Here is a 25,192-nt window from a genome sequence, read left to right as displayed (position 1 = left end):
TGCATATTTTTGCTGATAGGTGTCCCTCATTCCCATCTCAAAAAGTTGGGAGGTATGATAAAGTCACATGACAAATCGTTGCCCATGTATTTTGATGGGAGCCATTCAAATCGATGCGACTTAAAGTCTCAGCTACTTTAACCACTTAAGACCCGGACCTTTAGGCAGCTAAAGGACCCGGCCAGGTTTTGCGATTCGGCACTGCAGCGCTTTAACTGACAATTGAGCGGTCGTGCGACGTGGCTCCCAAACAAAATTGGCGTCCTTTTTTCCCCACAAATATAGCTTTCTTTTGGTGGTATTTGATCACCTCTGCGTTTTTTATTTTTTGTGCTATAAACAAAAAAAGAGCGTCAATTTTGAAAAAAGAAAAAAATGTTTTACTTGTTGCTATAATAAATAGCCAAATTAAAAAAAAAAAAAAAATTCTCAGTCTAGGCCGATACGTATTCTACATATTTTTGCAATAAGCGACTGGTTTGCGCAAAAGTTATAGCGCCTACAAAATAGGGGACAGAATTATTATTTTTTTATTATTATTTTTTTTACTAGTAATGGCGGCGATCTGCGATTTTTATTGGGACTGCGACATTATGGCGGACACATCGGACACTTTTGACACATTTTTGGCACCATTCACATTTATACTGCGATCAGTGCTATAAAAATGCACTAATTACTGTATAAATGTGACTGGCATTGAAGGGGTTAACACTAGGGGGCGAGGAAGGGGTTAAATGTGTACCCTGCATAGTGTTACTAACGGTGGGGGAAGGGGACTGACTGGGGGAGGTGACCGATCTGTGTCCCTATGTACAAGGGACACAGATTATTTTACAATCCTTTTTTATGCTGGAATATATGTATATACATGCAATATCAAGTTGTCATCTATTGTCTATTTTTTTTTTTTATCAAAAATATGTAGAAGAATACGTATCGTATTTATCGGGGTATTGCGCGCTCCAGCCGATAGCGCGCACCTCTAAAGTGGACCCGACATTCCTGTAAAAAAAAAGATTTTTGTACTTACAGTTTTGGTGTCTTGCGCGGTGTCCATCGGCGGCCTCGTTGGGTCCGGCGTCCGTCTGCGGCTTCGGGTGTCCTCTTCGTCGGGTCCGGCGTACTTCTGCGACGTCCTCCTCGCTCGATCCCCGCTTTCCCGCGCCGAGTTTGAATACTGCGCCGGCATATACCGAGCGCAGTACACTCGTGTATAGTCGGGCAGTCTCGGCTACTCTCGCGCTCACGTCCAGGACGTGAGCGCGAGAGGTGTATAGCCGAGCCTGCCCGACTATACACGAGTGTACTGCGCTCGGTATATGCAGGCGCAGTATTCAAACTCGGCGCGGGAAAGCGGGTATTGGTGTATATCGCGCACCCACGATTTTGCCCTGATTTTCAGGGCAAAAAAGTGCGTGGTATACGCCGATAAATACGGTATTTGTTTTTTTATATATTTTTGGGGGATATTTATTGTAGCAAAAAGTTAAAAATATTGCTCTGTTTCATAATTTTCGCAGTTATTTTGTTTATAGCGCAAAACATAAAAACCGCAGAGGTGATCAAATACCACCAAAAGAAATCTCTATTTGTGGGGAAAAAAGGACGCCAATTTTGTTTGGGAGTCACGTCGCACACCGGTCAGTTAAAGCGATGTCAGGAAGGGGGTAAATTCTTCCGGGGGGTGAAGTGGATAAAAATAATCTTTTATGGCAAGTTATCCTAAAATAAGAAATGTTGTGTTACATGGGTGCTCAACCTGTGGCCCTCTGTTGTGGAACTACAAGTCCCCTCATGCCCCTGCCTTTGGGAGTCATGCTTGTTACAAGCAGCCTTGCAATGCCTCATGGGACTTGTAGTTCCCTAACAGCTGGAGGGCCGCAGGTTGTGCACTCATGGAAGTCTGAAAATATTTAAATGGATGTCATGGAAAAAGGAGGCAAGAAACCTCCCTGACCCTTTAAATATCCTCAGCTCTGATAGGTTCTTTGCCTTTGTCACAATCCTCAGTGACAGTCCCTGGAAAGCCCCCTTCTATAGATATATTGTAGGGCCCCTTTAATAAAGACCCCAGGCCCCTGTACACATCGGGTTCCCAGGTTAGCCTGACCCCGGAGTTACGGGTGGCGCAGCTTTTACTATGGCATTTAAATTGCCTAATAGCTCCGTAATGGAGGGAAACCGCGTACTTTTCATGCCGCCGCTTCCGCCGCCGCTCCCTGCAAAGCTATCATTTGGGATATTTTTAGCTGCATCTACTAAATGATTTGGCAAAGGTAGTATTTGATTTGGATGACAAAGCAAAGGTGCGCGGCACAGCGGAAATGCAGAACCGTACACCGGGAGACAGGAAAGATCGCTCTAATGAGCAGAGGTGGCTTCCGTCCCGCGACCGCTAAATTATGTCATTTATATGGTGACGAGGGAGACGGGACCTTCATTAAATCTGATGGAGTGTGTGAGGGCCGGAGACGTCCCTAATAAAGAAAGATTTCTGCAGGTGAAATAAACTGTAATATTAAAATTATCAAACATCTATCTAACTTATTCCTATCTATCTATCAATGGTGGCTGGTGCTCGAATTTTTTTTTGGGGGGGGGGGGAGGGGCACAAACAAACTGAAAAATTCCTAAAACAAAACATCAATTGCAGCCTCACTGTGCCCATCAAATGCTGCCACTGTGCCCATCAATTGTAGCCACTGTGCCCATCAAACGCAGCCACTGTGCTATCAAACGCTGGCACCGTGCCCATCAATTGCAGCCACTGTGCCATCAAACGCTGGCACTGTGCCCATCAACAGAGGCGGCTCTAGGCTTTGTGAGGCCTTAGGCAAAACTCTACATGGGGCCCCACTCACCCCCTTTATGGGAAAAATAATTCAAGGACAAGAGCCTCTTCCCCACAACCCTGGCCGGTGATTGTGGGGGGTCTGCAGGCAGGGGGCTTATCGGAATCTGGAAACGCCCCCTTTAACCAGGTGGCCCCCAGATCCTGCTCTTTAATACCTAAGGGGCAGGGGCCACCCGTAGATGTCACCTGCTGAACCTGCCCCCTTGTGACGTCATTGACTGAGGGCATGCTGGGTCATTGACGTCACAAGGGGTGGTGTCACCGATATTCACTGGTTGTTAGGGACGCTGGCGGCCCTGCTCCTGAGTCAGGGCTCTTAACACTGCCTGAGCACAGCAGCGTTAAGGTCCCCTGTCCCTCAAAACTGGGGCAATGCATTGGGTAAGTTGGGCAGCCGCCGAGGCCCCTGTGAGTGTGAGGCCTTAGGCGTCCGCCTAATTTGCCTAATTAAAAAGCCGCCTCTGCCCATCAATCGCAGCCACTGTGCCCATCAAACGCTGGCACTGTGCCATCAAACGCTGGCACTGTGCCCATCAATCGCAGCCACTGTGCCCATCAATCGCAGCCACTGTGCCTATCAAACACAGCCACTGTGCCATCAAACGCTGGCACTGTGCCCATCAAACGCAGCCACTGTGCCCATCAATTGCAGCCACTGTGCCCATCAAACGCAGCTACCGTGCCCAACAATTACAGCCACAGTGCCCATCAAATGCAGCCATTGTGCCCATCAAACGCAACTGCTCGCCGTCTACCTGGCACTTACCCTGTCTCAGTGGGGCAGCGGGTGACAGCGAGCGTTGTCCTCCAGGTGATTGGAATCTTGATAGGCCAATCAGGTGACGGGTAACAGACCCAAGCACCTGATTGGCAGAAAAGCTTTCATTAAACTAATACCTGTTGATCCTGCCATGAATGTCTTTGTTCATGAACTTCCTTTTATATATATGGTGACAAAACTGTGTCCCTGTCTCCCATTTGCTCTCCTGTGTTGTCACCCCGTCACATGGAAACTGCAAGCGGCCACGCTCACGCACATCGCGCAGACATGTAGCTAGATTCAGGTAGAGTTAGGTCGGCGTATCAGTAGATACGCCGACCTAACTCGGAATCTACGCCCACCTAAGTTTAAGTGTATTCTCAAACAGAGATACACTTAAACCTATCTAAGATAGGACGGCTTGCGCCGTCCTATCTTAGGGTGCAATATTTAGGCTGGCCGCTAGGTGGCGCTTCCATTGCGGTCGGCGTAGAATATGTAAATCACTAGGTACGCCTATTCTCGAACGTACGCCCGGCCGCCGCAGTACAGATACGCCGTTTACGTAAGGCATTTTCAGGCGTATAATTATTCCATCAAATAGTTGGAATAGTAATGTTAAAGTATGGCCGCCGTTCCCGTTGTTTGCGTAAGTCGTCCGTGAATAGGGATTTACGTCATTTACGTCCACGTCGAAATCAATAGGCCCGTGCGGCGGACTTAGCCGCAATGCACACTAGGAAATGTAGGCGCACGGCGCATGCGCAGTTCCAAAAAAACGTCAATCACGTCGGGTCAAAGCAAATTAGCATACAACACGCCCCCTCAGCCTATTTTGAATTAGGCGCGCTTGTGCCCGCCGCATTTTCCGCTACGCCGCCGTAAGTTAGGAGGCAAGTACTTTGAGAATACAGTACTTGCCTCTCTGACTTAAGGCGGCGTAGCGTAAATACGCTAGGCTATGCCGCCTTAAAGTTGCGGCCATCTCTGTGAATCTAGCTAATGGTCTACCGATGTCACCATGGGGAAACTGGTCCAGAACAATGATGGGCAGCTGACGATCAAGCGCGTTCATGTAGATAGGAAGCGTCTTATAGAGGCCGGTGGCGATCAGCAGCACTGAGATACAACAATGTATTGGAAACAATTTAAATAAATGCTACTGCGTTTTTTTGCGAATGAAATGTCATCCAGTTGGGGTTGACATCTAGTTGAACGTTCTACAAAAAGTGAGGGCCTGCATGAACGATCCGTGGCCCCTGGGCCCGCTTTTGTCTGGCAGTGACTCTGCATATCACAGGCTTAAGTCAGTTTTTTTTTTTCCCCTCGCCTCCCCTTAATGTAAACCCATTCTGTCGCTGTAGAGGATTTTCGCCTTTTCACCGCGGAATTTGATGGACACGCAGAGCGAGTCTCTTAAGTGAGCATGATGTGTGTGGAATGTCCCTGACGCCTTGCGATATGTCTGACTCGTGAGTTATATCTTTGCCTGAGGCACCTGCTGAAGGATCCCTGAGAAGACTGAGAACCTTTCAGAGGCTCTCCTCAGAGAGAAAGACAAACAGGGGGCAGAAGACGAGGGGCTGGCCAGACCCGATCACTGGCCGGTGAGGAGCCCCCGAAGAACATCGCGAGGTTCTCATAGGGAAGTGCTAAGTGCACGCCGGGCGCCGTAGGGTAGCAAAATGGCACAACGTTCGATGTTCTAAGAAATGTAAACAGTAGGGAACCAGGAAGTGAAGCCGCAAGGCCTCACTTCCTGATTCCCTTACAGAAGATGGCGATGGCAGCACCCGTGGGCCGATGGACGGATTGGCTTTGGCTGGCGACATCGCGGGCGCCCTGGACAGGTAAGTGCCCATATATTAAAAGTCAGCAGCTACAGTATTTGTAGCTGCTGACTTTTTATATTTATTTTTTTCTGCTTTAAAGCAGAATTTCAAGCAAACAGCTAAATACACAGATAAAATACATAGAAGGCAGTTGGTTTACCTGTCCTTCCAGCCCCCTCCACTGCTACATTTGCCAGGAGAATTTCAGCAGCATAAAAACAATGCTAAAACAATCACAGCAGATCACATGACAATTGGAAACAATTGATGCCTTTCCTGCCCAGAGGCGATTCAGTTCGCATGCGTTGCGCTATACAAGTCATTCATTCATTCATTCATTCATTGTGTATAATTGTGTTGCTAGCTTTGATTGGTCAAAGTGATAAACATGGTACAGACAGGGCCAATCACAGCCCATCTGCACCATGTGATTAGCTGTGGCCAATCACAGCTAATCACAACAATACACACTGAATTTTAGAAAAATAAATTCACTGGTAATCTAAGCAATCATAATGTGTAAAAAAAAACAACTGATCTTTTCCCTAGAGTGCTACAATGTTAATATGCTAACACTATTTCTCTGGTCACAGGCACATCATTTAGGTTCACAGCGCCCGCTATCACTTATTTTTCACAGTGTGTTTAAAAAAAATTGTAAAAAAAAAACGTAATAAGGAAAAATACAATGAAAAAATATTATAAAAAAAAAATGTTTTTGTACATACTGTCACCAGTCAGTGTACCTGATCGCCACCACAACATTTATATGATGATACTGTACTGCACTGATGACAGTATGAAAAAAAAAAAAAAACTGGGGGGAAAAAAATGTTTAATTTAATTTTTCAAAAAATTGTGACAAAAAATTACAACTTGAAAATGCCTCTTACTAAATACCTTGGACTGTCTACTTTCCAAAAAGGGGCAATTTAGGGGGTATTTGTACTGTCTTGGCATTTTCAGGCCTCAAGAAATTAGATCGGCCGTTAGTACATCAGGATTGATACATTTTCACACACATATATATATATATATATATATATATATATATATACACCATAGTTTGTAGACTTTATAACTTTCCTACAGACTAAATAATATACACAGATTTGCATTATTTTCTCCAAAGAAATGTATCAGAATACAATTTGGGCTAAATTTAAAGCGGGGGTTCACCCTATTAAAAAAAAAAAAATTTACCATTACATTCGGCATCGTAGCGCGAGCTACAGTATGCCGGTCTTACATTTTTTATCCCCGTACTCACTGTGCTATTCCACATTGAAGATTCCGGGGAATGGGCGTTCCTATGGTGAGAGAAGGTGATTGACGGCCGGCCCTGGCACGTCACGCTTCTCCGGAAATAGCCGAAATAGGCTTGGCTCTTCACGGCGCCTGTGCATAGCCTGTGCGCAGGCGCCGTGAAGAGCCGAGACCTACTCCGGCTGTCTTCGGGGAGCGTGACGTGCCAGAGCCGGCCGTCAATCATCCTCCCTCTCCATAGGCACGCCCATTCCCCGCGGGAGTCGGAATCTTCAATGATCAATAGCACAGTGAGTACGGGGATAAAAAATGTAAGACCGGCATACTGTAGCTCGCGCTACGATGCCGAATGTAATGCTATAATGATGTTAAGGAGGGTGAACCACCGCTTTAGGAAGATAGATTATTTGTTTTCAAAAGTTTTATAACAGGATGACCGCTCCCGATCACAGGGAACGGTCATCAGTGACAGTGTCACTAGGCAGAATAGGGGAATGCCTCGTTTACAAAGGCATTCCCCTGTTTTGCCCTTGCCGACCGCAATCGCAGGACTTCCCAGGAACATCGAGTTCCGGGGACCCGCGGCCGCACTCGCTGGGCGGCAGATTTGAAGGGACGTACCTGTACGCCAATCTGCCTGCCCGTGCCATGTTGTCGACGTAAATAGTCGTGCGGCGGTCGGCAAGTGGTTAATGGACTATCTTGGTACTGATACAACGACAAATGTAATAAAAAATATATTGTTTAATACATATAAAACAGACACAAGTATTAAAGCTCTATTTGTGTGAAAATAATGGTACAAATTCCATTTGGGTACAGTGTTGTATGACCGCGCAATTTTCATTCAAAGTGCAACAGCGCTGAAAGCTGAAAATTGGCCTGGGCAGGAAGGGAGTGAAAGTGCCCAGTATTGAAGGGGTTAAATAAAGCACCCATGCGATATTCCAAGTTCCATTAATTTTTATTTGTACCCGGACTGTTCAGATAGTGTCTCCTCCAAACGAGCCCAGTGTTATTAGTGGGGAGATGAAATAAGGGAGTCAGTGGCTGGCATTATATTATGTTACATTTACTACACTGTTCTGACAATGGCCTCCAGTTGGCAAAACCAAAACCCCTAAACAGTATGGATTCCGGCCAAGAGCAGGGAGCTATCGCATGACACAGGAAAATTGGCAATTTGCTCCCGCTTAGTCCGGCGCTTGTACAGAACATATCATTTCTACAGGATGATTAGACTGAATGACAGGTGAATATTTCCAAATGTCTCCGGCACGTTATGACTTTAATTTGACTTTCTGTGATCTGTTGCCTTGCAGATATCCGTGAGACGGCGTTCGTCTACGCCATCACCGCCGCCGGAGTGATCCACACCGTGACCCAGGCCTGCAGCATGGGAGAGCTGATGCAGTGTGGATGCGAGGTGACGCGAAACTGGGGGCCCCCTCCGCCGCTGGCCATCGGACCCGGGGCTGACGGCTCGGCCTGGGAGTGGGGGGGCTGCGGAGACGATGTGGAATACGGCTACGAAAAGTCGCGGCAATTCATGGACGCCAAGCGGAAAAAGGGGAAGAGCGACATACGAACCCTCATAGACCTCCATAACAATGAGGCTGGACGACTGGTGAGTAGGAAAATGTGAGAATTGACGATTGGTTCATTTTACTGGATGTGCCAGAAAATCCAACAAGGTTGGCATAGTTTCATACAGTAGACCGACCACAGAGCCTGGGATATTCCAACTAACCATCTGCAGAGGTTACCTCCCGAAAAACCATAAATTCAATCAGAAGGGCCAGAAATACCGGCAGCGGAAGTTAGGCTCAATTGTAGACTTGTTTAAAGTCGAGTCAAGCTTAGCTCAGCCCTCTTCCACCTCCCAGGGCTTTCTATTGGCCCTGTAACGCAGTGCTTCCCACCCTTTTTTAGTCAAGGCACCCTTTAGGTAGTTTTGAACTGGCAGCATTTTTTTTTCTCCCTCTAAACACCCATAAAGCCTATGGCCCGGATTCACATACATCGGCGCATAGTTATGCCGGCGTAGCGTATCTCTTTTAGGCTACACTGGGTTTCCTCTGCGTAAGCCACCGTAGGTGGAAGTGGGCGTGAGCCATGCTAATGAGGCGTGACCCCATGTAAATGGTAAGCGTCATAAAGATACGAACAACGTACGGCGCATGCGCCGTCCCGTGGACGCATCCCAGTGCGCATGCTCAGAATCACGTCGAAACAACTGCCTAAGATACGTCGAATCACTGCCTACGACGTGAACGTGACCTACGCCTAGCCCTATTTACGCACAACGTAAACGACGTAAAATACGACGGCTGTGTTCCCTGGTCCATACCTTTGCATGACTTGCGCCTCCTATATGGGGAATAACTTTACGCCGGACGTACGACTTACGCAAACCGCGTATATTATGCGCCGGGCGCAACTACGTTTGCGAATCTGCATATCTCCCTCATTTGCATATGCACATAGAAAATCAATGGGAGCGCCACTTGCGGCCAGCGTAAATATGCGCCCACGATACGCCGGCGTATCTCGAGATACGTCGGCGTAAGTGCTTTGTGAATCCGGGCCTATGTGTGCATGCACACCCCATTGAGGGGCATCTAGAGGCTGAAAAAAATGTCAAACTCTTCTAAAAGTGGTGGTTTTAACACCCAGTGTGCACGAGACCTTAACCACCTGGGACCCGCGCTATAGTCGAATGACGGCTACAGCGCCGATCCCAAAACCCAATTGGACGTCAATTGACGTCCGCCCCTTTGCGCGGTCCCCGCGCGCGCTCCAAAGCGCGCAGCGGGGAACTGCTGTGCTGCCGTGTCCCTCGGACACAGCCAAACACAGAGCGCCGCAAACGGCCAATCAGAGTGGCCGTTTGCGATGCGATCTGGGCGGCCAATGAGAGATGATCTCATATGTAAACATATGAGATCATCTCTCATTGCCGTTTTACACAGTGGTGCTGTCTCTGGAGAGGAGACCGATCTGTGTCTCTTGTACATAGGAACACAGATCGGTCACCTCCCCCAGTCACATTTAACCCCTTCCTCACCCCCTAGTGTTAACCCCTTCAATGCCAGTCACATTTATACAGTAATTAGTGCATATTTATAGCACTGATCGCAGTATAAATGTGAATGGCGCCAAAAATGTGTCAAAAGTGTCCGATGTGTCCGCCATAACGTCGCAGTCCTAATAAAAATTGCAGATCGCTGCCATTTCTAGTAAAAAAAAAAAATAATAAAAAATAATAATTCTGTCCCCAATTTTGTAGGCGCTATAACTTTTGCGCAAACCAGTCGCTTATTGCGATTTTTTTTTTTTTTACAAAAATATGTAGAAGAATACGTTTTGGCCTAAACTGAGAAAAAAAAAGTGTTTTTTTCTTTTTAAATTGGGATATTTATTATAGCAACAAGTAAAAAATATTGTATTTTTTAAAAAATTTTCGCTCTTTTTTGTTTATAGCGCAAAAAATAAAAACCGCACAGGCTTCCTTTCAAAATTTGGCTGTTAGTGAACGTAACGAATACCAATTTATCCGAAGTTACGAATTATCCAAAATAACGAATGCCGCATCTAAACGAATGGAATGTAACAAATTCATAATAATAATAACAATAATAAAAAACTTTTTATTATTATTTATTATTATTAATTTGTTCCATTCCATTTGTTTAAATGCGGCATTCGTTATTTTGGATAATTCGTAACTTCGGATAAATTGGTATTCGTTAGGTTCACTAACAGCCAAATTTGAAAAGGAAATTCCAATACCTATGATTTAATAATTAGTTATTATTAGTAAAAAAAAATAGACTCACGGGGCTGGGTATGTGATTCCCATCCTCCTTATAATAATGAAAAATTATGAAAACCTCTAATTTTGTATTTTTAAGGCAATAATATATATATATATATATATATATATATATATATATATATATATATATATATATATATATATATATGAAAAGTTTTATGAAATATAATATATAAAGAAAAGATTAGAAAAAAAAAATAGATAGATAGAAAATAATAGAAATATTCAACATGTTGCAGTATAATACAAAAGTTAAAAACAATGCATATTGTATTTGGAGAAACTTTTGAAGTGGTATTTCCCAACTACTTGCTAAATCCGTGGAACACAGAATGGTTACGATTAGAGGGATATCAACGCGTTTCGAATAATAATTGCATACGCATAATCTTCCTCAGGGGTTATTACCACTTATTCCAAGTACAACGTTATTATTAGTTAGTTATTCATTCAAATTTTGGGATTTTCTTTCTTATTTTTGGATTTTTTTATTTACGAATCATGACGAAAAAAAAAACGAATTTCGGCAGTGCACATGTCTACAAATAGCCACTGCAGTTAACCACTTAAGGACCCCTTCACGCCGATACACGTCGGCAGAATGGCACGGCTGGGCACATCCACGTACCTGTACGTTGCCGCTGGCGCATGCACGCGACCCGGTCCGTGACCGCGGGACCCGTGGACCCGATCGCCGCCGGTGTCCCGCGATCGGTCCTCCGGAGCTGAAGAACGAGGAGAGCTGTGTGTAAACACAGCTTCCCGGTTCTTCACTGTGGCACTGTCATTGATCGTGTGTTCCCTGTTATAGGGAAAGACGATCAATGACGTCAGAGGTCCAGCCCCGCCCCCCTACAGTTAGAAACACATATGAGGTCACACTTAACCCCATCAGCGCCCCCTAGTGGTTAACTCCCAAACTGCAATTGTCATTTTCACAATAAACAATGCATTTTTATAGCATTTTTTGCTGTGAAAATGACAATGGTCCCAAAAATGTGTCAAAATTGTCCGATGTGTCCGCCATAATTTCACGGTCACGAAAAAAAATCGCTGATCGCCGCCATTAGTAGTAAAAAAAAAAAAAAAATTATAAAAATGCAATAAAACTATCTCCAATTTTGTAAACGCTATACATTTTGCCCAAACCAATCGATAAACGCTTATTGCGATTTTTTTTTTACCAAAAATAGGTAGAAGAAAACGTATCGGCCTAAACTGAGGAAAAAAAATGTTTTATATCTTTTTTGGCGATATTTATTATAGCAAAAAGTAAAAAATATATATTTTTTTTCAAAATTGTCGCTCTATTTTTGTTTATAGCGCAAAAAATAAAAACCGCAGAGGTGATCAAATACCACCAAAAGAAAGCTCTATTTGTGGGAAAAAAAGGACGCCAATTTTGTTTGGGAGCCACGTCGCACGACCGCGCAATTGTCAGTTAAAGCGACGCAGTGCCGAATCGCAAAAATCGGCAAGGTCGTTAACCTGCATAATGGTCCGGGTCTTTAATGGTTAAAGCCGTTAACCACTGCCCTGAAAATATGGAACAGCAAAGCAGTAAAAAATTTCAAATCACAGCAAAAAACGAAGCTTTACAATGGTAAAGTGCGTACTTTCCTAAAATTCGCCGTTCCTCTTTGAAAACGGATTCTCTGCATGTTCGGTATTTTTTTCCATATCTGTGTGTCATTTTTGCCTCTGTCCATTTGGTACATTCCTCTGTCAAGCGCTGTCAAAATAGGTGATGTCATGACGAGGGGCGGGCGTGTTTGTTTGGTACTAGCAGACAACTATGTCAAGTATTTGGTTTTCTGTTTTCTCTAATGTACATTTATACATTCTAAGAGAGAAGCCTCAACTTTTCCTATCACCTTTCTATGTGATCGAATGTGACACGGTATATCCAGCTTAATCTGTGTACATATCGGCGGGACGTCGCTTTTACCGCACCGCCTTGTTAAGTAAAGAGTTCTGATCCGTAAGTCCTAAAGCCGCACTTAAAGGGGTTTTCCACCCATTTTTTACGTTTATTAAAAGTCAGCAGCTACAAAAAGTGTAGCTGCTGGCTTTTAATAAACTGACACTTACCTGCTCCAGCGTTCCAGCGACGCGCCGGCCGGGGCTCCGCTCCTCTCCCCCCCTCCCCGGCCGGCGTCTTCATTGTCACTGTGGGCACCCGGCTGTGACAGCTTTCAGCTTCACGGCCGGGCACCCACTGCGCATGCGCGAGCGGCACTGCGCATGCGCGCGGCCCGGCGCTGCGCTGTTTGATTGGACAGGCGATCGCCTAGGACCTGTCACGTGTCCTAGGCGATCGCCTACAGGGAGGGGCTGCCAAAAGGCGATTAAGCTTAAGCGCCTTTGCAGCCCCTCGGCGGAAGGAGGAAGTGGGACAGGAAGTCCCCTTCTCCTGAAGCCCCCCCCCACTACCCCCCCAAAAAAATTACATGCCAAACGTGGCATGTAAGGGGGCGAGGAGTGGGTTAAGAGGAAGTTCAATTTTTAGGTGGAACTCCTCTTTAAGGAATCAGACGAAATCTGGCAGAAATTCCGACAGCAAAAGTCCGATGGAGCCTACACACGGTCGGAATTTCCGATCAAAAGCTCACATCGGACTTTTGCTGGCGGAATTTCCCACCGTGTGTACGCGGCATTACAGCTCTGGTCCAAACACCCCTGAACATTGTGACAGGGAGTGAAAGGGCACAAAGTAGCACAGGTCCCGAGAGTTGAACCCACAGGTGATCACTTCTGTTAGGTAACTTGGCAGAGAGGTAATCTTGTAGACTGCTAAGAAGATCACCAGAGAGCTGGGTGAACTAGTTACACAGGGGCAGTCTGGAACAACAGCTTACATAGTCACCACTACCCGTGACAGGCTGACGGCAGAATCTGAAGCAACCAGTGGTTGACAACCTGGAAGGCAGAGGCATGGTCAGGGGGCAAGCCAAGATCAGCAAGGAGTGGGCAGTAGGAACAAGGTCAGGAAGCAAACCATGGTCAGCAATGGGTTATCAACATGTTTGTGGTCAAGAGGCAAGTCGAGGTCAGCAACAGGTAGTCAGCAGTAAAAAATTACTTGAGGCATAGGAGATCAATGTCAAGACACCACATCCCATATTAGCAAACAGAAAATTGGGAAGAGGGAGGGTAACAAACCCCGGGACTTTATACGATGTCAGTAAATGAAGAAAAAATAATCAGTAGTAAAATATAATTTATTTAATTGATCACATACATAAAAAGTGGAAATAAATACATCCACACATTAGACAAATATACGTAGCTTCAAGGAGGAGCCACATTCATGGCTTGTACATGGTATGCCCATTGCCCAACATGTTTCGCCCCAAACGGTGCAAAACATGTTGTGATCAATTAAATAAATTATATTTTTCTACTGATTATTTTTTCTTCATTTACTGACACCGTATAAAGTCCCGCGGTTTGTTACCCTCCCTCTTCCCAATTTTCAGGTAGTCAGCAGTGTCGTGGTCACTCAGTAAGTAAGCCGAGGTCAGCAACAGGTAGTCAGCAGTGTCATGGTCAGTAAGTAAGCTAAGGTCAGCAATGAGTAGTCAAAAAGCTAAAGTCAGAATCATGCCGGGTCGCACCAGAAGATCAGAGCAGAGAATAATCCAGAGAAAAGCCAGGTCAACAAACAGGGAGATCAGAAAGGCAGATTCGGGACACAAGGAACAGCTATGCTGTGCATTCGCTGTTTACACAGTGTTGTGTTAGGGAAGCGAATAAATCGATTTTCTAACACTGACCCGCCTCTCAGCCAATCAGGATGCTTGGGTCTGGTTTCCTGTCACCTGATTGGCTGAAGCGACAGGCGCTGTGATTGGACACCTATCAGGGGTCCAATCATAGCAGAGGACAGGAAGAGGATGGGAGAAGACATTGAGGACTCTGAGGTAACCTGAGACAGGTAAGTGCCAGGCAGGGGGGGGGGGGGCACACTGACAGCATTTGATGGGGCACAGTAGTGGCAATTGATGCGGCACAGTAGCGGCAATTGATGGGCACAGCGGCAGCAATTGATAGGGCACACTGGCACTATTTTTATGGGGCACAGTAGTGGCAATTGATGTGGCACAGTAGCGGCAATTGATGGGCACAGCGGCAGCAATTGATGGGGCACACTGGCAGCAATTGATCGGCACAGTAGCGGCAATTGATGGGCACAATGGTGGCAATTGATGGGTACAGTAGCTGCGTTTGATGGGCACAGTGGCTGCGCTTCATGGGCACAGTGGCTGCGTTTGATGGGCACAGTGGCTGCGTTTGATGGGCACAGTGGCTGCGTTTGATGGGCACAGTGGCTGCGCTTAATGGGCACAGTGGCTGCGCTTGATGGGCACAGTGGCTGCGTTTGATGGGCACAGTGGCTGCGTTTGATGGGCACAGTGGCTGCGTTTGATGGGCACAGTGGCTGCACTTGATGGGCACAGTGACTGCGCTTCATGGGCACAGTGGCTGCGTTTGATGGACACAGTGGCTGTGTTTGATGGGCACAGTAGTTGCGCTTGATGGGCACAGTATCTGCATTTGCTGGGCACAGTGGCTGCTTTTGATGGGCACAGTGGCTGTGCTTGATGGGCACAGTGGCTGTGTTTGATGGGCACAGTGGCTGCGCTTCATGGGCACAGTAGCTGCGCTTGATGGGCACAGTGGCTGCGTTTGATGGGCACAGTGGCTGCGTTTGATGGGCACATTAGCTTCGCTTGATGGGCACAGTGGCTGCAATTTTTATTATTTTTTTTCAGTTTGTTTGCGCCCCCCCAAAAAATTGAGCACCAGGCGCCACTGTCCTCCAGCAACTTCCTGTTTCAGTATACCTCATAAAATAGGTTGCCCGATGCCAAGTCTTTAATCAGGTGTCCCTTCGCCGGCATGGAAAGACGTCCTCACGATGTCCCCTCATGCACTCTCACACAATTGAACCTTCCCACGTAAACTTCTGGCAGCGATCCTCATTTCTGCATACCGGCGCACGTGCAGATCTTTTGAAGCCGCCCTGGCGCTGTCGCTCTACATTGTATTATTAAGTTTAAAAATGAAATGGAGGAGTCGCTTCTTGTAACCACGTTATGACCGCAAAAAAACCTAAATTAGAGAATTAAGATAAAAACTGGAGTGGAAGCCACCGTGACCTCTCTCGCCGCGTGCGTCTGATCGTACCCAGAATCCTCGCCGTCACCCAGGAGCACCTCAAACTATTGTTCTTGGCCGCCGTCTCCTGGGCTTGTGGTTTCCCATTTACTGTCGCAGAAAAGTATTTTAATTAAAGAGCCAGACGAGGAGAGAGCCTTCCATGAATCATGAATTAATTAGCGAGGAGCGATAGATGGGAGAAGGAGGAAGCCTGCGTAGAATTCCTGGGGGTGGCGAGTTTGTGCCTGCAGGGAAGGAAGACGCATTCCAAGGGGAGAAGCTTCTAGTCTTATCTAAGCCATCGATCTCCTACTCCACCTCCTCCCATGACTCTCGCCATCTCTCCTGCGCTCTCTCCTTGTTCCTGTCTCTTTCCGAACACTTCTTATCTTCTGTCAATTATCATTGGGCTGGATTCAGGTAGATTTGCGCTTTTTTTACGGAGGCGCAGGGCAACGTTTTTGCCCTGCGCCCCCGCAAATTTACTGCGCTGCCCTTGATTCACGGAGCAGTAGCTCCGTAAATTGCGTGGGCGCGCCGGCAAAATGCCCGGTGTAAACGCGCGCAATTTAAATGATCCCGCGCCGATCGTAGAGCGCATGCTCCGTCGGGAAACTTTCCCGACGTGCATTGCGGCAAATGACGTCGCAAGGACGGCATTTGCTTCAAAGTGAACGTGAATGGCGTCCAGCGCCATTCACGAATCACTTACGCAAACTACGTAAATTTTCAATTTCGCGACGCGGGAACGACGGGTATACGTAACATTGGCTGCCCCTGCTAATAGCAGGGGCAGCCTTACGCGAAAAACGCAGTACGGAAACGACGTAAACTGCGTACGCAGGGCTCGCGTAACATTGTGAATCGGCGTTAGTATGCAATTTGCATACTATACGCTGATCACAACGGGAACGCCACCTAGCGGCCATCGCAAGAATGCAGCCGCGCATATCTTAGGCTGCAGTTGGCGTAACGAGGTTCCTGAATCAGGAGCATTCGTTACGCCGGGGGAAGTAAGCAATTGCGCTGTGTAACTATGGTTACACAGGCGCAATTGCTTCTTGAATCCAGCCCATTATCTCTTCCCATGCATCACACTGGGGTAGATTCACGTACCTTTTACGGCGGCGTATCTCCAGATACACCGCCGTAATTTGAAATCCGCGCCCGCGTATCGTTACGCCGATTCTCAAAGGCAGATACGCTTAAAAAATAGGCTTCCTCCACCGACGTAACTTGATTGCGGCGGCATAGAATTGTGTGCAATATAACGTTGGCCGCTAGGGGCGCTTCCGTTGTTGTCGGCGTAGAATATGCTAATTACCTAGATACGCCGATTCACAAACGTACGTACGCCCGGCGCAATTTATTTACGTCGTTTACGTTAGGCTTTTTCGGCGTAAGGTTGTTCCTGCTATTAGAAGGCGCATCCAATGTTAAGTATGGACGTCGTTCCCGCTTCGAAATTTGAATTTTTTACGTTGTTTGCGAATAGGGCTGGACGTAATTTACGTTCACGTCGAAACCAATACGTTGTTGCGCCGTACTTGGGAGCAATGCACACTGGGATATGTACACGAACGGCGCATGCCAGGTCATCATATATTTACATAAAACACGCCCCCCCTTCCACATTTGAATTACGCGGGCTTACACCGGCCCCATTTACGCTACGCCGCCGCAACTTACGGAGCAAGTGCTTTGTGAATACTGCACTTGCTCCTGTAAGTTACGGCGGCGTAGCGTAAATACGATACGCTGCGCCGCCGTATCATTGCGCTCCCCTACCTGAATCTACCCCACTGTCTCTGGCCTAAAGGAAAAGCCAGTCATTGTTCTCCTATAATCAGAACTGTTTAACCACTTAAGGACCCGCGCAAGACCGTATACGTCCCATTTTTGAAGAGGGACATCTTGGTAACGGCAGCAGCTGCTTCCACAACCGACATATCCATCTCTTCAGGCCCCCTGTCCTTTAAACCATAATGGTGGTCTGCGTGGCGGTTCGCCGCAAGATCACCGTTATCCGTGGCAGGAGAGGGGCCCCCCCTCCCGCCGCTCTCCGGCGCCCTCCACCACTTACCGGCAAAGGCGATCGTAGGGTGCCCATGTGTCCCGGATTGCCCGGGACTGTCCCGCAATTGATATGTCTGTCCCGGGTCCCGGGCACCTTCATTCTGGGACAGTACAGTGTCCCGGAATGAAATAGAGGACACAGCCACCCCCTACTAACAACTTCATTTCCGGAACTGGTTGCTAGGGCCGGCGCTGCCTGGCATCTTGCAACCAGTGACAATTTACTCTTAGACAGTGAGACCGGGAGCAAGGCCTGCGCCGAGTGCAGCACTGCTGTCAAATTCCGCCAAATTCCCCATCAACCCCGAGACTGCATTTCCCCCCCCACTCATCTTTTTTGGGGGAAGGTGAGAGAGGGGGTGTGTCCCTGAATGGCAGTTTGCAAAGGTGGTCACCCTAGGCGATCGGGTCCTGTGTCCTGCTCGGCTGGTGAGGGCAAGATGGCCCTAGAGTGATCACGTGTCCCGGATTGCCCGGGACAGTCCCGCATTTTGCAGGTCTGTCCCGGGCACATTCATTCCAGGACAATACAGTGTCCCGGAATGAAACTGACACAGCCACCCCCCGGGCCAATCTGATGCCCCCAAAAAAGGCCGCCACATCACCGCTTTACTCACTGACAGTACTTGTCCTGGCACAATCCCGCCCCCTGCTTGTGATTGGAGAAATCATAAATCCCGCCTCTTGTGTCCAATCACTGTGCTGTGATTCGTTAAAGCACAAGCTGATTTTTGGGAAGGCAGAGTGTCCCTGAATGGTAGTTTGGAAATGTGGTCATCCTTGATGGTCCCCACCCGTCTCCATAGCATGGCAGGACAAAAGCGACGTCAAAACGTTACTTCCGCCATTGCTTCTTAAAGGTACATTTTCCTATTGTCATTTTTTCAGATTACATTTTTTTTTGTCTAAATATGAGATGTGAGGTCTTTTTGACCCCAGATTTCATATTTAAGAGGACCTGTCATGCTTTTTTCTATTACAAGGGATGTTTCCACAAGCGCGCACAATTTTGAAGCGTGACATGTTGGGTATCGTTTTACTCGGCGTAACATTATCTTTCACAATATAAAAAAAAAAATTGGTCTAACTTTACTGTTGTCTTATTTTTTTATTCAAATAAATTTTTTTTTCCCAAAAAAAGTGCGCTTGTAAGACAGCTACGCAAAAATATGGTTTGACAAAAAGTATTGCAATGACCTCCTTTTTTTTTTCTCTAGGGTGTTAGAAAAAAAATATATATAATGTTTGGGGGTTCTAAGTAATTTTCTAGCAAAAAAAAATGTTTTAATCTTGTAAACACTGAGGCCCGGATTCACGTAGAATCGCGTATCTTTGTGCGGGCGTAACGTATCCTATTTACGTTACGCCTCCGCAACTTTTACAGGCAAGTGCCGTATTCTCAAACCAAAGTTGCGGCGGCGTAGCGTAAATAGGCCGGCGTAAGCCCGCCTAATTCAAATGTGGTAGATGTGGGCGTGTGTTATTTAAATTGAATGTGACCCCACGTAAATGACGCTTTTTACGAACGGCGCATGCGCCGTCCGTAAAAGTATCCCAGTGCGCATGCTCCAAAATAACCCGCAAGAAGCCAATGCTTTCGACGTGAACGTAAATGACGCCCAGCCCTATTCGCGAACGACTTACACAAACAACGTAAAATTTTCAAAATTTGACGCGGGAACGACATCCATACTTAACATTGGTACGCCGCATCTACGCCTCATATAGCAGGGGTAACTTTACGCCGGGAAAAGCCTAACGTAAACGGCGTATCTGTACTGGCCGGGCGTACGTTCATAAATTTGCGTATCTAGCTGATTTACATATTTCTAGGCGTAAATCAGCGTACACGCCCCTAGCGGCCAGCGTAAATATGCAGTTAAGATACGACGGCGTAAGAGACTTACGCCGGTCGGATCTATTACAAATCTATGCGTAACTGATTCTAAGAATCAGGCGCATAGATACGACCGGCCGGACTCAAAGATACGACGGCGTAACTCGTATGAGAATCCGGGCCTGAGTCTGAAAAACAGGCAAGGTCCTTAAGTGGTTAAAACACTAAAATAGACCAAATGATTGACCTCCTTGCCTTGAAAGAAATCCAAATACCACATTATTATCTGAGACCCTCACACACAATCATCCACGAATTAACCCATTCAATACTGGGCACTTTCACCCCCTTCCTACCCAGGCCAATTTTTAGCTTTCAGCGCTGTCGCACTTTGAATAGCAATTGCGCGGTCATGCTTCACTGTACCCATATGGAATTTTTATAATTTTTTTTAACACAAATAGAGCTTTCCTTTGTCACTTACACAGTAATCAGTGCATTTTTATAGCACTGATCGCTGTATAAATGACAATGGTCCCAAAAATGTGTCATAAGTGTCCGATGTGTCCGCCAAAATGTTGCAGTCGTGATAAAAATCGCTGACCGCCGCCATTGCTAGTTTAAAAAAATAAATATTAATAAAAATGCTATAAAACGATCCCCTATTTTGTAAACGCTATAACTTTTGTGCAAACCAATCAATAAACGCTTATTGCAATTTTTTTACCAAAAATAGGTAGAAGAATACGTATCGGCTTAAACTGAGGAAAAAAAATGTTTTTATATATTTTTGGGGGATATTTATTATAGCAAAAATTCTAAAATATAGAATTTTTCTCAAAATTTTCACTCTATTTTTGTTTATAGCACAAAAAATAAAAAAACGCAGAGGTGATCAAATACCACCAAAAGAAAGCTCTATTTGTGGGGAAAAAAAGACGCCAATTTTGTTTGGGACCCACGTCGCACGACCGCGCAATTGTCAGTTGAAGCGACGCAGTGCCGAATCGCAAAAAGGGGCCCGGGTCATTTACCTGCATAATGGTCCGGGGGGCTTAAGTGGTTAAATATTTTTTTTCTTTTGGGTGTCTGCTGGTAGTGATCCGGGCAGAATGTGAACGCCGTGCAGCCCGAAAATAATGACCATAGATGTGTTTTCTACTTGGAAAGTTTGCTGTAGAGTTGAGATTTCCACCGAATTTCCTGATAGTTCATCATCCAGGCAAATTCTGCCCTAAAGTGATCTGCGTGTTTTTCTTTTTTACTGTAAGATACATTTTGGAAGACGCTCACTTGGCACGGCCGCCGCCGCCGTACCCCCCTGCAGGCTGTCTCTCTCGCTCTCTCTCTTCCAGTTTTAAAATTTGTATGTCAATATAATTGTAGGTTTAGCATTGTTCAAACTTGTTTGACGGAGAATATGAAAAGTGCAAGAACTCTGCTTTCCACGGGACGCGGTAGAACTCCACGTCTGAAAGAATGAAGGAAGGAGGGAAGGGATGCCGCAATCACTGATCGCGTCCTTTACTGCCGGTGATCTGCCGTGCTGGTTCCATGTATCATGGAAGTTCCAGCCCATGCGCGAACTGATGCGCAGAGATGGTTCCAGCTATCGGGAAAGTTCCATCAAGCACTACGCAGGTGCAAACTTGCTGACGGAAATCCCCGAACGGCGGCCGGCATCCAGGGCGACGTGGACTTAGAGGAAAGTGGCCAGTCGGCCTCACGTCCTCGCTGCGCTCGGACGGCTCGCTTCGCTCGCTCGGCCTCCTGGCTCTTTTTTTTAACATCCTCCAATCCACGGGGATGTTAAAGAATGAGCCTGGATGCCGGGCGAGGTTCGGGAATTTCCGTCGGGAAGTTTGCGCCTGCGCAGTCAGTGAAGGAACTTTCCCCACAGTGGAACATTGAAGACAAGTCACCGGCGTGAGATGTCAGCGCAATATCCACATTACAAAGGGCTGAGAGCCGTTCGGTCACATCCTACTTATATCATTTGAAGGGTCAGCCCACCAGTGGTAATATTCGTGGACTAAAATATTTTCGTGATATTTAACCACTTGCTGACCGCCGCACAAAAATTTACGTTGGCAGAATGGTACGGACAGGCAAATGGGTGTACAGGTACAGCCCTTTAAATTTGCCGCCGTGTGGGCCTGCACGTGCCCCTGCCACGAGCTCCGTGATCATACCCGTGGACTCGATGTCCGCTGGTGTCAGGCGAACATGTCACGAAGCTCCAGAACGGGGGGATGCCTGTGTAAACAAGTTCTGCCTTGTGACAGGACTCTGATCGTCGGCTCCCTCTCATCAGGAGCAGTAAGCCCCGCCCCCACACAGTTAGAACACATCCCTAGGACACACTTAAAGGGGTTGTAAAGGTACAATTTATATTTCCCTAAATAGCTTCCTTTACCTTAGTGCAGTCCTCCTTCACTTACCTCATCCTTCCATTTTGCTTTTAAATGTCCTTATTTCTTCTGAGATATCCTCACTTCCTGTTCTTCTGTCTGTAACTCCACACCGTAATGCGAGGCTTTCTCCCTGGTGTGGAGTGTCGTGCTCGCCCCCCTCCCTTGGACTACAGGAGAGTCAGGATGCTCTCTACGTTGCAGATAGAGAAAGGAGCTGTGTGTTAGTGGGCGTCCTGACTCTCCTGTTATCCAAGGGAGGGGGGGCGAGCACGACACTCCACACCAGGGAGAAAGCCTTGCATTACTATGTGGAGTTACAGACAGAAGGGTGAACCTCCGCTTTAAAGACAAGGGTTTTCAGGAATCGCCTAAATATGGATAGATTAGGAGACTGTCGTACAGATTGGTGTAGGGAGCTCCAAAGGATGGGAGAAGCTCTGGAGAAATCTTATAATATAGTTGCTGTGTTTTGAGTTATTTTGACCTGTAGACACGATCGTAATTTCCGATGGGATAAAGTCCGATGGAGTTTCCCATCAGAATTCTGCTCAAGCTGTCTTGCATACACACTGTCGGACCAAATTTCCGACTGTCCAAAACGTGGCGATGTAAAACAGAGTTCAATGCTTCCGAGCATGCGTCGACTTTTTTCTGAGCATGCGTGTTTTTTTCTCCGTCGGAGTTTCCATCTGAAAAAAAAAATAAAACACGTTCTATTTCTAAAGTCCGATGGGGCATACACACGGTTGAACTATCCGATGAAAGAATTCCGTCTGACTTTTTTCATCGAAAAATTCCGATTGTACAAGACGTTATACAAGCTGCACACTCACTACTTTACATTGTAGCAAAGTGTCATTTCTTCAGTGTTGTCACATGATGAGATAGAATAAAATATTTACAAAAATGTGAGGGGTGTACTTACTTTTGTGAGATACTTAGGTAGATTCAGTAAGAGTTAGGCCGGCGTATCAGTAGATAAGCCAACCTAACTCAGAATCTACGCCGACTTATGTTTAAGTGTATGCTCAAACAGAGATACGCTTAAACATAACTAAGATAGGACGGCTTGCGCCGTCCTATCTTAGATTGCAATTTTTTGGCTGGCCGCTAGGTGGCGCTTCCATTGCGGTCGGCGTAGAATATGTAAATGAGGGGATACGCCGATTCACGAACGTACGCCCGGCCGCCGCAGTAGATTTACGCCGTTTCCGTAAGAGATAGGCCGCCTAAAGTTATTCCATCTATTAGGTGGAATAACAATGTTAAAGTATGGCCGCCGTTCCCGCCGCGAGATTCAAATTTTTTACGTCCTTTGCGTAAGTCGTCCGGGATCAGGATTTACGTCGTTTACGTCCACGTCGAAATCAATAGGCCCATGCGGCGTACTTAGCCGCAATGCACACTGGGAAATGTAGGCGCCCGGCGCATGCGCATTAAGAATAAACGTAAAAACGCGAGGTCAAGCCTCATTACCATAAAACACGCCCCCCTCCAACACATTTGAATTCGGCACCCTTACGCCCGCCCGCTTTAGGCTACGCCGCCGTATATTAGCAGGCAAGTACATTGAGAATCATGTACTTGCCTAGCTAACTTACGGCGGCATAGCCTAAACACGCTAAGCTGCGCCGCCGTAACTATAGGCTTCTCTACCTAACTGTATATAGGAGAATTGTGTATGACCTGAGGCCAGTCACTGCGCTGGGTATATGTAAAGGCCTTCAAGGCTTCTCTAACGCTCTTCCGTTTTCTTGTCCGCAGGCGGTGAAGAATTACATGAGGACGGAGTGCAAGTGCCACGGCCTGTCGGGCTCCTGCACCCTGCGCACCTGCTGGAAGAAGATGCCGCACTTCCGGGAGGTCGGAGACCGGCTCCTCGAGCGCTTCAACGGGGCCTTCAAGGTCATGGGCGGCAACGACGGCAAGACCATCATCCCCGTCGGCCACAACATCAAACCCCCCGACAAACAGGACCTCATCTACTCCGCCGACTCCCCGGACTTCTGCCAGGCCAACCGCAAAACCGGCTCGCCGGGGACTAGGGGCCGCGCGTGCAACAGCACGGCGATGGACGTGGGAGGGTGCGACCTCCTCTGCTGCGGCAGGGGGTACCGGGAGGAGATGGTGGTGGTGGAGGAGAGCTGCCTGTGCCGCTTCCACTGGTGCTGCGTGGTGAACTGCAACAAATGCACTGTGAAAAAAGAACTCAGCGTGTGCCTGTGAAAGCGCGGGGGGAAAAAATGCGAGCGCGGCACGCGTGTCTATGTGGACCGCCAATATGGACTCCCGCCCCCCCTACCCCCCCGCCACGTGTTTTTAAAAAAAAAAAAATTAAAAAAGAGGAGGAAAGCTTTTGCTTGGCACCGTGTGATCCGCGGAGGCACGGGCAGTCACATGACCTCTTCGGACATGGCGAAACGCAGAACAAGGTGGATCAATAAGGGGGAGGGGAGGGGGGGGGGGCGATCAATAACATTGTATAGGTTATCTCCAGGACAGAACATATATACAGAACAATATCCATATACACAGAGAAAAGACTTTTGCAGATAAAACTCATTTACTGAACTGAAAAAACCCTCCGCGTTTCGTCACATAGCTCCGCCCACTATACAGATTTCACTTCCAGTTGGACCCGTGATGGAGTTTGCGTCCCGTGTTGGTGTTTTTTGGGTCTTTCTGACGCATTCCGACCTTATCATTCACAGCGTTGTCGCCGAACCCTCCAGGCTTCTGCTGGCCCGGTGTCTCTGTCCACCAGACATGACCAGGGGGGGGGGGGGCATCCAGACCTTACTAATGCAGGACGCTGCATAGAGAACTCGAGTGTCTGGGTGCCCCATCAGAACCAGGCCTACCGCTATAGGCGGAGCTCTTGTTTAAGGGGCGTATTTATGAAAAAAAAAAATGTGCAGAGCTATTTGTTCCGTGAAAATTCACGTTTTAAATTTGAAATTGTTCAGTGCGAATTGGGGCAACAACGAAGGTTATTAGGCTACTTTCTCTCCAGGTTGAATGTTTTTTATTCATGCAATAATAGATTGTTTTTTGGGAAAATACTGCATTATGGCCACTAGATGGGGCCGATGATCATAGGAAGTAAAAACACTGTGGCCCAGATTCAGGTAGGGGCGCGCACTGATACG

General features: G+C 47.0%; 1 protein-coding gene across 1 annotated transcript in view; it reads left to right on the top strand.

The window, feature by feature from the left end:
- Positions 1-24,376, top strand: part of WNT6 (Wnt family member 6) — a 124,638-nt gene extending 100,262 nt beyond the window's left edge. The window contains exons 3-4 of the mRNA XM_040358158.1: positions 8,038-8,342; positions 23,808-24,376. Coding sequence (XP_040214092.1) covers positions 8,038-8,342; positions 23,808-24,269 — 767 coding nt within the window. The 3' untranslated portion in view covers positions 24,270-24,376. The remainder of the gene's footprint in view (positions 1-8,037; positions 8,343-23,807) is intronic.
- The last annotated feature ends 816 nt before the right edge of the window (positions 24,377-25,192 follow it).

This window comes from Rana temporaria, chromosome 6, assembly GCF_905171775.1.
Source record: "Rana temporaria chromosome 6, aRanTem1.1, whole genome shotgun sequence".
In the NCBI taxonomy this organism is placed as follows: domain Eukaryota; kingdom Metazoa; phylum Chordata; class Amphibia; order Anura; family Ranidae; genus Rana; species Rana temporaria.
This window is presented reverse-complemented; position numbering and strand designations above follow the sequence as displayed.